This window comes from Apteryx rowi, unplaced genomic scaffold (assembly GCF_003343035.1).
Source record: "Apteryx rowi isolate R43461 unplaced genomic scaffold, aptRow1 scaffold_106, whole genome shotgun sequence".
Lineage (NCBI taxonomy): Eukaryota > Metazoa > Chordata > Aves > Apterygiformes > Apterygidae > Apteryx > Apteryx rowi.
The window spans coordinates 1,298,623-1,313,616 of NW_020447264.1; the positions used below are offsets into that span (position 1 = coordinate 1,298,623).

At 50.1% G+C, this 14,994-nt stretch overlaps 1 protein-coding gene across 1 annotated transcript in view; it reads right to left on the reverse strand.

The window, feature by feature from the left end:
• Positions 1-14,994, reverse strand: part of ADGRB1 (adhesion G protein-coupled receptor B1) — a 206,051-nt gene that overhangs the window by 106,699 nt on the left and 84,358 nt on the right. The window contains exons 14-16 of the mRNA XM_026069494.1: positions 14,599-14,674; positions 10,938-11,040; positions 9,687-9,730 (exon numbers count right to left, since the gene is read on the reverse strand). Coding sequence (XP_025925279.1) covers positions 9,687-9,730; positions 10,938-11,040; positions 14,599-14,674 — 223 coding nt within the window. The remainder of the gene's footprint in view (positions 1-9,686; positions 9,731-10,937; positions 11,041-14,598; positions 14,675-14,994) is intronic.

Here is a 14,994-nt window from a genome sequence, read left to right on the forward strand (position 1 = left end):
CGGGATGATTTCCTTTAGCCCAGCCAGTGAAGATAAAGAGCAACCCCTAACTTGGCTGTCATAAGGTTTTAAGAGAAACTGAGCCCTCCATATTTAAGCAGTCTACAATTATTACGATTGTGATGCTTATTATTGTGTTTCTGGCTTGTGTCCCTGTGCAGTTCACAGATTCAGTGGACAATGAGCCATTTTGAGAAGTTCATCCAAACTTGTCTCGGTCTCACAAGGAAGCTGAGCAAAAAAGCCTGGTGGGGAACCAGTCCTATGTTCTCATCTGAGACGAGGAGGATGTGACTTGTCTGAGCATCACCTAGTGCTGAAGGCAGAGGGGGTCTGCRCTTCTGACTACGCTGGTCCTGAGACACTTGTGGTCATGTCACACCTGCCCCATGTCATACGCTGACTGTTCTGCAGCCTTCAGCTTTCAGCAAAGCCAAACCGTGCTGCAAAGGCTACAGACCCAACCTTCTCGTGATGGTGCTAGGATCTTCAGGCTGAGAGACAGCACCATTTGGGAAGTCCTGCTCTGGATCCAGATGGGCTTCTTTGTGCCCATAAAGGGAGAAGAAAATCAATCAAGCAAAGAAGTGCATGGAGATACCGCTGCTTTGCTCTGAGTTTTACACAAGGAAGGTTTACACAAGGTAGGTATCAGGCTCCCCTGATACCGCGGCGGTTTCTCTCTCCTCCGTACACCGGAGCCTGCCTCAAAGATGCATCAAAGCTGCACCCTCCTGGCTACTGAGTCATCGGAGTTAGACCACGCCAGGGATGGGCTTCAAGCTTCCCCAGTGCCCTTTCCTTCCATGCTGAAAAGCCTGGAGCGGTGAATCAGAGCTCTCCGCCAACACAGGCAGCTGCCTGCACTGTGTTATTACATTCCCAGCACATACAAGGTACCACGCAGACAGGCACCRACCGAAACGCAGCAGCAAGGCACCAGGGAACAGGCTGGGGGGCCCCCTCTCCCCGCTCCGCACAACCCACAAAGGCAAGTTGCAGCTGGACTGCCACCATGTGCCACTAAACACCCTCAGCGGGCCTGGCACGTCCGTGGCAGGTGGCCACGGAAGGGCACGTGGCTGCTGCGCTTGTCCCCTCCCCTCCGCAAAGGGAACACAAGCAAAGGGCATCGTGGCCTCGGAGCAAGCAGCTGTAAAGGAGGGGAGCGTGCAGGGACGCGGGCAAAGCATGCAATCCCGGTCTGGCATGCACAGCCTGCTATGCAGAGACTTGTGTGCGTACCCCCCTCCGTGTTCACACGCACACACACAGACACACACGCTCCTGCTCTCACGTGCATTTAGACACGCATCGTGCACGTGGTGCTTGCATGCGTACTCTTATACCTAGAGGCACGTCTGCACAAGTGAGCACTGGCTGGTGTTAACATCCTTCTCTGTGTATTTATGCATGTGTGCACACATGCACGCACATATGTATTTGTATTGTCCACACGCAAACACATATATACAAATACTGCCTTGCATTTGCAGGTACCTGCATACATGCACATTTGCACACAAAAACACACTTGCACGTGTCCGCATTCACATACATGCATCAGCCCTCACTTGCTCCCATACAGTCACACAACCATTATATATCCTTGCATGCATTTTGCACCCRTACCGCCATAAAAATACGTGTACCTACAAGCCATCCTGAATGCCATGGCACTCCAGCTCATGGCACATACCCCATGCTGGATCAAGGTCAGGAATCGCCCTGCTGAACCCCAAACCCTTCCCATCAGGGGAGCATCCTCCAGGCCTCAACGGCCCAGCTTCTGCCAGTTCTAAAATTAATTAATCTATTCCATCTCTGTTCCTGACCTTCTTGCTAGCAGGTCAGTGGAGCTCACAGCCACGTGACCTGTAAGCACAGCAAAACTTAGCGAGCCCCGTTGATTCAACTGGAGAGGAGAGGCTTGTATGCTGGAGGCTTTCCCTGCTCCTCAGAAAAAATGCCTTTTCTCCCATCCCYGCTCTGAGCAGGACAGGCACAACAGGGAAAGAAGGGCAGGATCCGACCTCAACGCCCCATCCCTTCCCGGCGCCTCGCGATAGCGCTGGGGATGGAGAGCGGCRAGCTCAGCCCCACCGTGCTCCACTGGCGACGGCAGCGGACAGCCGAGGAAGGCGTCTCGGAGGGGTCAGCAGGACTGGGAATGAGGAGGAGGGGGAGATGCCTTCCTCCAGCGATTTGGAGGGAAGCAAGGGAGAAGCAGGGAAGCGCTTGGTTCGGAGCTTTTGGAACCTCTCTCCTTTCCCCCTTCCCTTCTGTCGAGAGCCATTAAACCACGCTCCGTTGGCCGGCAGCAGAAGCCCTGTATCACGCTGCTCGGCCTCTCCTACATCCTGTGCTGTGAAAGGCAGTGGAGAACAAGCCAGCTTCTGCTTTTCAGCCGTTCCCAGACCCTCGTGCAATGCTGACTGCGGGGCAGGAGCTAAGCGAGGGCCAAAGAGCCGCGTGGCTCCTCTCAGCTGGGGCTGAGCACAGCCTCGCAGGCTGGCCACGCTGCGTGCGGGCTGCTCCGCGCTAACCGGGACGTGAACCGCGTCCCCTCCCGCAGCACCTGGCAGCCCAGGTGCCAAGGTGTTTCCAACACAACGTGCTTTCGGGATAAGGTGAAACAGCCTGATAAACCACGGAACAGCTGGTTTGGTGCTTGCAGCAGCCCCAGTGACGAGCTCAGTGTGAGCTCGCCTACCCCAAAACACGCAGGGAAGCTAAAACCTCAGGAACCAGAGGTGTGACCTGGTTTCACTGCATTAACCCCACTGTGGTTACGCTCATTCGGGGTTAAAGGAGGGCTCCAGGGCTGGAATTCGGTCTGCCTGGGCCCACCTTGGAAGTGAAGTTAGCTAGACTGAATTAGGGGTACTTTCAGCTAGGCTTAATGCAGCGGCAGTAATTCGCGCGGGCATCAATTCGGATTAATCTCCCTGCGTGCCCCTGTGTAGACAGGCTTGGCAAGCACGGTGCTGCCTCCGTTGCCAGCCATCCCTGCAGCCCATCCGCAGGAGGATCCAGGAGAGGCAGCGTTTGTGGCTGGAGCTAAAAAAAATGAACGTTGTGCGTTACGGGCAGTGGAGCTGGAATAGGGATCCTAGCAAACCCCAGTGCAGACACAGGATCACACTAAGGACATGCCCCCGGGAATGCTGCTCCCCTGCAGCCAGCTGGAGTGCTGCAGTGGAAAAAGAGGCTGTCACTGAGCTCACACCGCCCGTATATAAACTGCTCTGCATAGGTCCAAGGACGAGAGGAGTGCACTGATTTCTCACAGGGCCTCGGTGCTGTATCAAACAACAAACCCCCTTTCCACCTCTATCAGGGGAACTTGTCCCTTCTTGTCAGAATAGCCAGASTCTGTTACCTCTTGATCTACAGCTCTGGCAACGACAGTAATGCACTAATTGATGCACAAAAGCAAAGGGAAGCAGTTTCCTAACTTTAGAAAAAATTTCTTTCCAAAGAAGAACRTTGCCAGATGAATCAAACTGATGTGATGAGCAGAAAAACTTTATGGGATGCTATAGATATGACCCCTTCTCCATGACACAGTAACCACCAGGACTGGGACTGCATTAAAGCCCTAGAAAGCACAGAGGAGAAAAATTCCTGCCTTTCCCCAAAATATCAGGTTTTCTACAAGTAAGGTGAAGATCCTGCAGCTTATGTGGTGTCCTTGTCCTCAAGCTGCCTTGCCACATGCATCAGTGCATGACTTTCCCTTAATCACATAAGACATGGAGACAGGAATCTGGACAGCTTGGGACTGTGTAGATTGCATGTTCCACCCCAAAAATAGGAATTTCAGACAAAGCACTTGCACCTGCAGATCTCAGGGAACTGCTGGAACATAAATTGCTCCCAAAAGTCCAGTTACCCTAAGGGAAAATGCTGGTACCCGACAGGAGCTTTTGGGGCTCTTCTCACTTATTCCAGAAAAAAAACCCTTACTACGACACTGCAGAGCTCTCCCTGTGCATTGCAATTCTGCATGGTCACCTTCAGTCCTGCAGTGATTTTTCTGCACCCCTGCCCAGCTCTGTCAACCATCCTCTGCAAGGACCAGAACACAGCCTACACCTCAGGTGGTTCCTTTCTGAAAAGAGCCCACAAACGGGACAGTACTCAGTGTCTGTGAGCTATATTTTAGGATCATATATGTTTCCAGATGGGAACAGATTGATAATCTACTTTTTGTTTGGCAGCATTGTAAAACACCAGGCTGTGCAATCGCGAACCCCTAGGGGAGATTTATTCCTGACCTCAGCTGTAGATCACATCCAGCCCAGATCCATGGGGAGGTGACTTAGCCTTGCCCTGCTAGCTGCGGCGCTCTTCGTCTTCTCCACGTCTAACCTTGCTGCACCTTCACAAACAGAGAGATCTGCATTTCCAAAGTTAGACGGGTTAAAGGCTTTAATTACTGGGACAGATGATCTTTCCCAAGGGAAGGTAAGAGTGTCCTTGAATTAAAATCATACACTCCTGAGGCACTTTCTCTTCGAAGAGCAGAAAGCCCTTTATGCAAATATTTGTGAAGCCTTGGAAGGCCTCTGAAGAGCAGTTATTATAATGCCTAGCTATGACTATTCCCATCTTGGAGAAAGAGAAGCAAAGAAAAGTGGATGGCTGGAGTTTGCCAGCTCCTCGTGGAGCAGGCAGCCCCTCATTCCCTGTGGGATGAGAGGTCACTGGGGAACACAGACCTGCCGAATCCAACTCTCTTCAGGTTCAGGACTGTGTTTCACATCTGCATAATACGGTGCTCTCTCATGCACCACAAGCCAAAATACCAGACCCAGCAGGCTGGCTGGGTCTCCGATGGGGCTCCRGACTGCTGTCACATCTTCTGCTGCAACCATGAAGACACGCTGCCACCACTAACTAACTTTGGCCCCCAGGAAGCAAYGGGTTGAATGTCCCCCATCCACTTGCCAGGTGGTGTCACCGTTCTGCACCGGAGCAAGGCAGGTGAGAAATATGTATCTGGTAATACGCAAACATGAATGCAGGTCAGATGACTGCATCCACTCAACTCCCTCCATCCTGTCCCAGAAGGAGAAAGGKGGAGCAGGAGACCAGATCTCGCCTAGATTTTAACTTCAACAGGGCTGCTAAGCAGCTCATAATTACTCCAGATGAATACCCTTGGAGGAGAGCCAGAGAATCCCAAATCATTCTTTGACTTCAACTTTCAATTTACCCAGCCGGTGCAAAGCTCATTAATCATACTTGCAGCACCAAACACAACAGAAATTAATCCCTGATCTTCTCCCCTCTTATTTGATGTCGTGAGGGGTTGGGGGCAAGAGAGGGCAGGAAGAGAAAAGTGATGGAGGGGTGCCACCCACAAATCTAGCAGTCACTCAAACAGGCTGGGATTAATAAATCAAAAATCTATTATTAATAGTGCAAGCTTAAATATCTATCTAAATGCAAATGAATGAACACCAGGGATTTCTTCTCCTCCCCCTTTTCTTTTTTCCTTTTTTTTTTTAAGTGCGCCGTTTAACAACTCCATCTTGGAGGAAGCACATGCCCACATGATAATTGTCAGCTCTAATTGCAATTTTACAGTTCAACCCTTCATGGCCCATGGATTTTAAGTGGCCTTTAAAAGGGCCGTGACGTGTTTTGGATGGGATTGAAAGCTCAGGTGGCGGCCGTGACAGGCAGGAGCTCTCGTCTGAGGATTGTTTCRAGTTCCCTGCTTTTGTACGTGTTCAGTCGCACGGAAGGTAAGGGGGATAAATCCAGATGCTTCGCCAGGAGTGAAGGGGAAAAGAGAGGAATTTTACCAAACCCCAGGCAAAGCCATGAGACTAATCCCTGCCAGAACAGGATGAGTCTCTATCTACCTTTGATGACAGATGTCCAACACTGACAGCTCCTATCCAACACTGCGGCACATCAGGTCTTCCCTCTCCATCTCTTACAGGATCAGCTAAAGCAGACTGGGACTGATAAAGCAGACTTACTTGAGACCTAAGYCTGCTCCCATCTGAGGACTCCTAGTAATCCACTGTCACTCTGACRTGCTTGAAGGCAGGGTGCAGAACTGTACCTCCTCGCAGCTGCATCTCCCRTCTCCTCACCCCACAAAATACTTCCCAGCCGTTTTCCAAGACATCTTAGTCCCCCTGCTGGTGGGACCTGGGACCCTCCGTATGAGTAATGCACATCCCAGGGAAGACTTACAGGGTCCCTCTGCACTCACCTGGACACCTGTCCTACCTCCGGCCCCATCTGTCACTCAGTCTACATATTAGCAGAGCTGACATCCCGATAGGGAGGTTGGTCTGGGAACCTCACGGCTGTATCAAGGCATTTTGGAAGGAAGGTGAGAGCCAACGAGGGAGGAAGATGGTGTTTACAAGTTGCCAAAATAACCAGGGTGCCAAGGAAGACAAAGAGAGGCTGAGGAATGGACAACAGTGGGAGAAGAGTCTCCACTGCTCAGGGAGAAATCTAGATGGAAAAGGGCAGCTATCCTGCCCGAGGAAAGGAGAACTGTGGCTGATACAACGGGCCCCCCACCCCTTTAGCTGGGTGCTGAAGCATTAGGGAAGGTATAAGCGAAAAGCCTGGCTCCAGTCTTAAACAGGTTTGGGTTGTCCCTTCCCAATTTAGGTCCTTAGAGAAATGAAGGATAATGCCCAAGAGAAGCCAGGAACACATCAAGGTGAAGGGTGGCCCAAGTTCTGCTTAGGTCCTGAGAGCTCTCACTAAGATGTGATAAACATCTGATGCAGAAAAGTGAAGGCATCTAGGTGCAAATGTGGAGCACCTGGCCTCAGATCTAGTTTGGATCCCTAAGATCCACAGCCCTAGATGGACAGCTGGGGACACAGGGAAGGTCCTCCTGGCCAGCTGGCCTTGGAGCCAGAGCATGGAGAACCTGCAAAAGAGCAAGCTTAAGAGAAGCGGTGTCTTCTGAGCAAACAACACCATGGCAGACTGGCCTGGGCTGTGCGGGGAATAAAGCAAGATGAGTAACAGGCAGGGAGGCGAAGCCACAGAGCAATTAAACTGGTCACGCAAGGAACCTATAGCAGAGCTGGGAAGTGGGATGTCTTCGGTTTCATCCACTTGCATAACCTTCTTGTGAGACTGATCAGTGGGATAATCCGTGATTTAAAAAGGGTGGCAGAAAGAGGGAAAAGATAAGCGCAGAGAAGAGAACCCCCCCAAAGTGGGACTGAAACTTGGGATTTCCTGGCTCAGAGTCAGCAGTCATGATTTCTACCATGTACTAGGCAACAGGCCCCCGATCACACTCAGACTCCCATCTACTTATCAGTGGATGCGATTTGGTCTGCAAGAGACAGCAACGCACAAATATCTGCTGCCCGCAGAGACAAGCTCGTGCACAGCAAACTACAGCAAATGGTCACAGCTGAGTGAGCTTCAGCACCACATCTGATTTTGGAATTTCCTCTTCCTTTGACACAATTCTTGTGCTTGATTGGAAATGCCACTAAATTCTTAAGACCAGAGGAGAAAGATGAGGCTGATTTTGGTACAGGACACTCACCTTCTTATTTGCAAGCATGTAACTCTGAAACTACAGTTATCAGAAACCAGGCATGTAACCTAAAAATCCATGCTCCAAACAGAAAATGATTTTCCAAAACTGTGATCCAAAACCTTGGATAGCTCCAGGGTTCAGTTCGAGTCTGGGATGGGCATTCAGGCCTTGAGAACAGGGTTTGCATAGCTAGCCTTTCACTAGAGTTTCCTAGGAGGTGGCAATGGTAGCAAATCAGCTTTAAACTGTTGTGCAAACAACTTTGCAGCTCCTGTTGCCAGAGGTCAAGGAATCAGATCTAGCTTTGGAACATCCCCCAGCAAAATCTGCTGACACCGTCATTTTGGAGGTTAGAACTGGTTTAGATTGCAAATGTTGCTGGTTGAAAGCACGTGCGCGCATGCACACGCACCCTGACACACAGAGACACACACACAGAGCAGAGTCTTAGCAGCAACATTTGTGCAACCAATCTGCTGGAGTTTTGGAAACCATCCTTGACAACCAAACCGCAATGTCAGTGCCAAGAAATTTCCTGCTTAACTCTTAGCTATGAGCCTATCCTTTGATGCCACGGAGTGGCAAGGATTAAAGAGTGAAAGYGTTCCTAACATCCCTCATTCCCTGAGAGACAACAGGCCGTAGAACAAGCTGCCAAACCTTGGGAGCAAATGTGTGGAGCAGCTGGACCTCCAGGACAAGTCAGGGGTGATGGTGCTGCACTGATTTCATAAAGGTTCACCYGAGTCCTGTTGTGCGAGGTCAGCATTGCACACAAGTGGCAGACACTGCTGCTCCATCCCAACCACCTTCTAACTCTGGAGCAATTTTCAGCACGACCCAGAGGGACCAGTTCTGCCACTGGGTACAACATGAGTGTACAAACAGAGAGTCCCCCTGGGTTCTTCAGCTTTGGTCTGAATCTTCTCATACAGGCCAAATTAATCACAACCCAACAAGAGCAGTAAGCTGACTGCAAATATGTTGCCCACCTATGTGTGCTTATACTACTTAATGGAGCATAAAAGGAGAAGAACAGAATCATTTCTCAGATGCTGCAGATAATAATAATAAATAATGATAATAAATGCAGAGGTATGTGCCAAAAGCATGAGGTCTTATGGAGAGAAATTGACTGTAAGCAGAAAAGGAATCAGGTTGGTCCTCAAACGGAGATGCAAAAGTCAGCGAAGTGAAAACACCATTAAATCAAACATTTCAGATCCTTGTCAAGTTCACTCAGGATTTAAGACTACACTTTTAGAGTGTACTTTGTTTTTTTTAAGATGAAGACTATCTGACAGTTACTTTCTGTATGGGATTTTTGACCCTGATTCTTTATAGTAATTTTGGATTTCTTTTTTTGCCTGCTGGCCACAGTTACATCACCCTAAAAGCCTCACAGTCAACAATAGCAGGAATCCTCATGGAAATCATTTTACTACATTACAGCAGCACAASTTTTACTTCACCACTACAGGCCATACTTGCAACAGTGGCCTCCGATTTTGCATTATTCTCCTTATGGTGCACAATGTGGGATGAGYGTTGAAGGGACCCAAGCACCCCTACTTCAAGCTTAATTCAGGGACACCAGCAAGTGGCTCCAAAGTTCTTGGGCCTCTGTTCAAGTATTTCTCATGCTGGAAAGCCAAAAGAGATGGAGGAGTCAAAATGAGAGGCCACTTTTCCATAAAGTGGGCCAGGGTCTAAAGCATCAAAGGAAAATGCAAATATACATCCTTGTGAAYGGAAGCACACATAAACATCCCTGCTAGGACACTGAGAGATAATTCCCATGTACAGTTATATGATGGTCCCAGCACACAGGGCCCTTCAGGGACCACCCTGAGAACATCTGGTTGCAGATCTTTAAATATAAGACCCAATTTAACTGGCACCAGAGGACAGCAAAGTAAGAAGAGATGCATCCATGCTGGTGAAGGAAGGATCAATCCCCACCAGGGTGAAGGGCTTTGCCAGCAATGAAGGTGGATGCAAAAAAAAAAAAAAAAGAGGCGGAGAGAGCAAACGGCTGTGATAGACTGACAGATTGCTGTTAAACTTGTGACAGCTTCACCAGAAACAGCCTGAAACAAACGTGCTTACTTGAGAGTAAAGAAAAACCCACACAACTCACCTGTCAGCTTCACCCCACAGGATGCAGGTCTGGTTGGTGGTTCCCTGTCAGGAGAAAAGAAAGGGAAAAATGAAGCAAATCAGTGCTATGCTGTTGATGGGGTATTTGAAGCAACTAGAATGAAATATGTAGGTCCTGTAGAGCTGCTTCCACTACCCTAGATAGACAGTCACAGATCTTGGCCCTTGGAATAGCTTCTTTCACTCGTGGCTTGAAAGGCAAGAATAAAATGGGCCTTGCTTTCTTCTCCATCAGCACAAGAACTATGCAAGGATCTGACTCCCCATCTGTCCTRTCTCTACCTGCTGATGTTCTTCCTCTTCTCTCACACAAAATCCTTTTGCTGCTCCCTTCTGGAAAGTGGATTAAATACAGTGCATGCTTCTGTGGTACACAGTTCTCAGAAAAGCCACAAGCCTGCAGAGTATGTTCAGGTGTATTTAAAGCTCCCTGAAGGAGGTTTACTGTTGACTCCAGCTGGAGCTGTCTTAGCCAGAGCACTTTGGAAAAGCCTTCCCAGAAAGTCCAAAGCAAAGACATGATGGATTTAATATGCGTGTTCCAGAGCCTCAGGAGGACATGTGAACTCCACAACAAAAACTGGCGCTGGAGTATGTATATGTCCATCATATATATCTGCTTAGGAACGAGCAGGGACTCTTGGAGATCTTCAACTGCTTTTTAAAGCACTGATCACAACAATAATATCATTCTTGTCTCCTATAGTATCAGAGGACTACAAAGAACATTGCAAACATTAATGGAAACAACCTTTCCCAGCCCTCTTTCCCTTATCCAGGAAGAAGATCATTGTTATAGCCCATTTTCTAATGAGTGAACGATTAAGACACTGTTCTTTGCCCCCAGTCATGTCCCACAGTGAAAAGGTGTGAATCTGGGACAAGAAGGTCCATGTTCCCTGTGCAGGCAGAGCGATTGCCCACCGTCCACCTCCCCCAGCCCTGCTTTGGCAATGCCCCTGAGGAAGAGGCACAGAGCAGGCAGGTTTGCAAGGATGACCTGCACCCTGCATCCTGGGCAGTGAGCAACAACAGGACACCAACACCAGACCAAGCCCAGGCGGGCAGGTCAGTGCCTCACCATCCTGGGTTAAGGGAGATTGAAAGGTCCTGCAGTGACGCAGACAGCTCAGGAGCCTGGCAAAACTGCATCCTTCCTTGCACCAACTCACTCCTTTCATGCAGAAGCAAACACGGCTATGGGGTGGTGCGGTTTCCAGGACAGACTTACGTTGTACAGATGGGAGAATTCGATTTCCAAGGGGGTGAGGAGAGACCGGGGAAATGGCTTCACAGTCACGGAGATGACTTTGGAGTTGAGAACAGTGCTGTTCCTATGAAGAAGAGAGGAAAGAGAAGCTTTAAAGGGGATTGAGGGAGCTTTGCAGAGCGGCAAATCCCACTGGATTAATCACTGGGGTACAAGGCTTAGCGTACACATTGCAGAAGAGTTGGTCCCATTACTTTAAAGCATTATCAAAGACACGTGCTGCTGATGGACCTCATCCTCTGCCAAGAGGCCAAACCACTCATGTGTGGTTGTCTAAGCATCAGTGCGCAGACAAATACTCTAATATTGCTGGCAGCCCTAAGAGGCTTGACTGTCTGGAAGAGCAATAAGGGAGGGAATATCTCCCAGATCTGTGCTTTTTGCTCCCTGAAAAGCCAAACTCTTTCTAGGCACTTCACTGGATACTGGGCATCTACATTCACAGGAGATGCTGATATTCATGCAGCAGGCAAAGGCTTGGGTGACTAAATATCCAAAAAATCCCTATGACCAGTGGTTGAAAATGCTACCCTTCAAAGGTTACCATTAAGGAATCGATAGCAGAGTGGGAACTCAGCAAAGGGATCTTCCCAGCCCTTCCTGCACTGGGGCATAAGGGAAACCTCTCCCCATCCAAATCCTCACCAGGTCTACAGGCACTGGCAACACCTTTTGCTTTTCTTTCTGGGTCTTACCTTCCTTTTGCAAAAGGATTACCTGGAAAAGATTTGCGCTTGCTTAATAACAAAAGGGTTAGAAAAACTTTGCAATTGCCTGTGGATGCCTAAGTGAGTGCTCAGAAAGCCATGATTCCACCAAGAGTGGAGGGAACAACAACACCGTTTTAGCAGGGTAAAGAACACCCAGAAGACATTTGGTTAAAAAAAAAAGAAGTGGGAAAGAAGCAGTGAAGCACAAAAATCAATCTACAAAGAAGGAGTAAAAGGGGAAGTCAATGGGAGTAAACATCAGCTCTAAGCTTTCAAAYGTAGGCAACTGTAGATAGACAGTTGGTTTCCTGACAGATCTCCAAAGGCGGCTGTTGGTAGGTAAACACCAGTGCACGGTTTCATTAGTAGCTGGGTCTTTTTAAGGGTCAGTTCTTGGTTCAGCRCTCTGCAGTATTTTGTGTGAACAACCTAGATGACACAGAAAAATTCCCTTTAAAGGCTGCGGACCCCGCGAGGATTGGTGCGGTGTATAAAAGCAGAAGCAGCACTTGTTTTTTCAGCRTGACAATTCTAACGCACAGAAGTTGCTCCGCTGCAGACCAGAAGGTATCCCGGTGCATCCGAGAGCTGAGAAATGCATCCGAGAATGACAAATGGAAGGTCTGCATGCAGGACTACAGGCTGTGCTCTGGGAAGCAATGACCCAAAATGTACCCAAAGAGAATGATTCCGGCACGAAGCACTCTGACAGAAAGGACAGAAGCGATACGGGCTATGTGGAAATAATGAGATGAAGCGGTTATCTTCTCTCCGTACCCCTCCTTGTAAGGCTGCCCCTGCAATACCGGCTTCAGTTCTACTTTGAGGTGGGGAAATAGCAGAGAGAGTTCAAAGGAGAGACACAAAATTGATCCAGGTGCTGGAAAACCAGCCATAAGATGTCTGTTGAAAGGCATGTCTGACAGTTCCTTGCATGCAGAGAAGGCATCCGATAGCGGGGGATTTTTCAGTCGCCCACACAAAGGCCCAGTGCCTGGAAGTGAAAGTCAGACAAATTCAGCCTTAAAATAAGACACAGTCTCCTAGCAGAGAAGGTAATTAAGCATCTGAGCAGCTTGCCGGGGGAGGTGAGGGACTGAGCATCATGGGGAATCTTTTAGGAAGATGATGAGTTATCTTTCCTACAGGCATGCCGCAATCCAGCTTCTGCAAAGGAAACAAAACCCACCAAGCTCTGGCTGGAGCGGACAGGAGGGCAGCTGAGCTCAGAGTGCTCCTGTGCGGCCATAAGGAGCATGCAAACAGCTGTATACATGCTGGTTTCTACACGGAGCCATCAGGTCATCAGCTCTCCGGCTGCTGCTGCACGCATCCTCCCATCCACTGCAGCAGTGCCTGGCCGGGGCCAAGCACCACTCGCCTCTCAGGCTTGAAAAATCAGGCGTCTTATATGCTCCATCTCTCCTGGCACAGCTGCTGAGAGCCACGGGGCTCGCTGGATCCGGAGGAACACGGGCAGTGTGTGGCTGAGATAAGGAACTGCTGCTCAGGGAGGTAGACTGGGGCAATTCGGAGCAGCTCAGCCGGTGCTGTTTTCTGAGTTAAATCTGCAGTGACTCTGGTTTCTTAAGCAAAATCACTCCGTGCTGTAACCGATGTGGTTAAACCAGGATCTGGTCCTTATTGCTCGTGCATATCCAAGAATAGCTGCTCCCCTCTGAGGACAGAAAGACTTTTACCCCCTAGGAAGGTGCTATGCAACTGCACGGCTATTTAAAGACATTCCGCTTTTTTTTTTGCTAAGTCCATTCGGACAGCTGTGAATTAAGAGATACTGCTCTGCTGCTGCTGCTGCTTTTACCTTTTTTTTCTTTTCTCCCCCCACCCCCCTTACAGCCACAGGTGATTCAGGGCTGTGGATTTTTTAAAGAGGGACTGTCCTTTAATTAAGGAACGTCTTAAATCAGATCTCCCGCGGGAGCGCTGTTCGGCGGCTGCGGCTGCCGCAGCTGCTGGTTATCGGAGCTCATTCAGCGCTTGGCCGGAGAAAGCTGAAATACCGTTGGATCATTTGAGCCAATGATGTTTATTGCCCTTCTGATCTAATTCCCAGCGCTGTAATGGAAGATATTACAGAATACAGTTGGCTGGCTTGCTAATTCCTCTTTGCACTTACTTGGAGCTCTTTTGCCATTGCCAGTGCTAAATCTGTAGGCATTTAAATGATTATCAGTGAGGAGAGATGCCCCGGTGTTTATGGTAAATGGGCTCAGGCTAATCAGTGCAGAACAGATTTAGAAGGTGCCTTAGGATGCTTAATTTACTGCCTCAGTACCAGTCCCGGGGGAGGGGAAAAGAAAAAAAAAAGAGCAAGAGAGTGAAAAAATGGAGAGAAGGGAAGAAAAGGGAGTGCTGAACACAAAAGCTTGGGCGCCCACGGCTGTTTGCAGCGGCCTGGGCCGCGGCGGACGTGTGCAGCCGAGCACGCCGCCCCAGCCCGCCCGCTCCCCGAGCCCGTCGTCTGCCGTGCTGCTCTCCCAACGCCTCGACGCGGTGGCAGCTCCCGTCCGTCGAGCCCCCCGAATCCCTTGTGGCGGGGGGAGCTTGAGGACCTGTTCCCTGAGGGCGAGGGGCAGCCGGCGCGGAGGGACGCGTGGCAGCGGCGCCCGGGGCTGGGTGCACGGTGCTGCCCATGGGATGGAGAAGACCTTCATGGCCCTCCAGCCGGCGATGTCTACAGCACGTGAACCTGGCCCCACATGAAGGCGTGAACATCTTGGGGCAAAGCATTTGCCACGCTGACTCAAACCCTGACTCGTCGCATGGGGAAGGGGCCCAGTGACCTTAGCTCTTTCCCATGGAGGACCAGGGCTCTGCAACCAGAGGGATCTCAGGTAGGAAAGGCTGGTGATTTCCCCCAGTTGCTCCCCTCCACAGCTGGCCCCTCTTACCTCTGGAGGGAGAGGATGCTGCCCACGTTGCGGTACAGTACAGTCCCCACCACAAAGACGGAGGAATCGTCGGTCGCTGCAAGGCACCAGAGGAAAGGGAAGAAGACAACAGCGCTGAGACAGTGAGGATGTTTGCACTGGCTGCTGTCCCCAAATGACCCCTTCCTCCCCCTAAAACGCGCACCGGGAGAGCGCACAGAGCGTAGCATAGAAAGGACGGGTCTGGAAGGGGCGATTCTGGCCACAGCTGGTTTCAGACCTCTTTTTCCTGCTCCCCTTGCTCTGTGCCAGAGAGAAACATTTCCTCTGTGGCACCAAGATGAGGGATTAGACCTAGCATGGGGGTCCATATTGGGGCATGGGCAATGCTGGTGTCACCGCGACAGGACGCGCTGC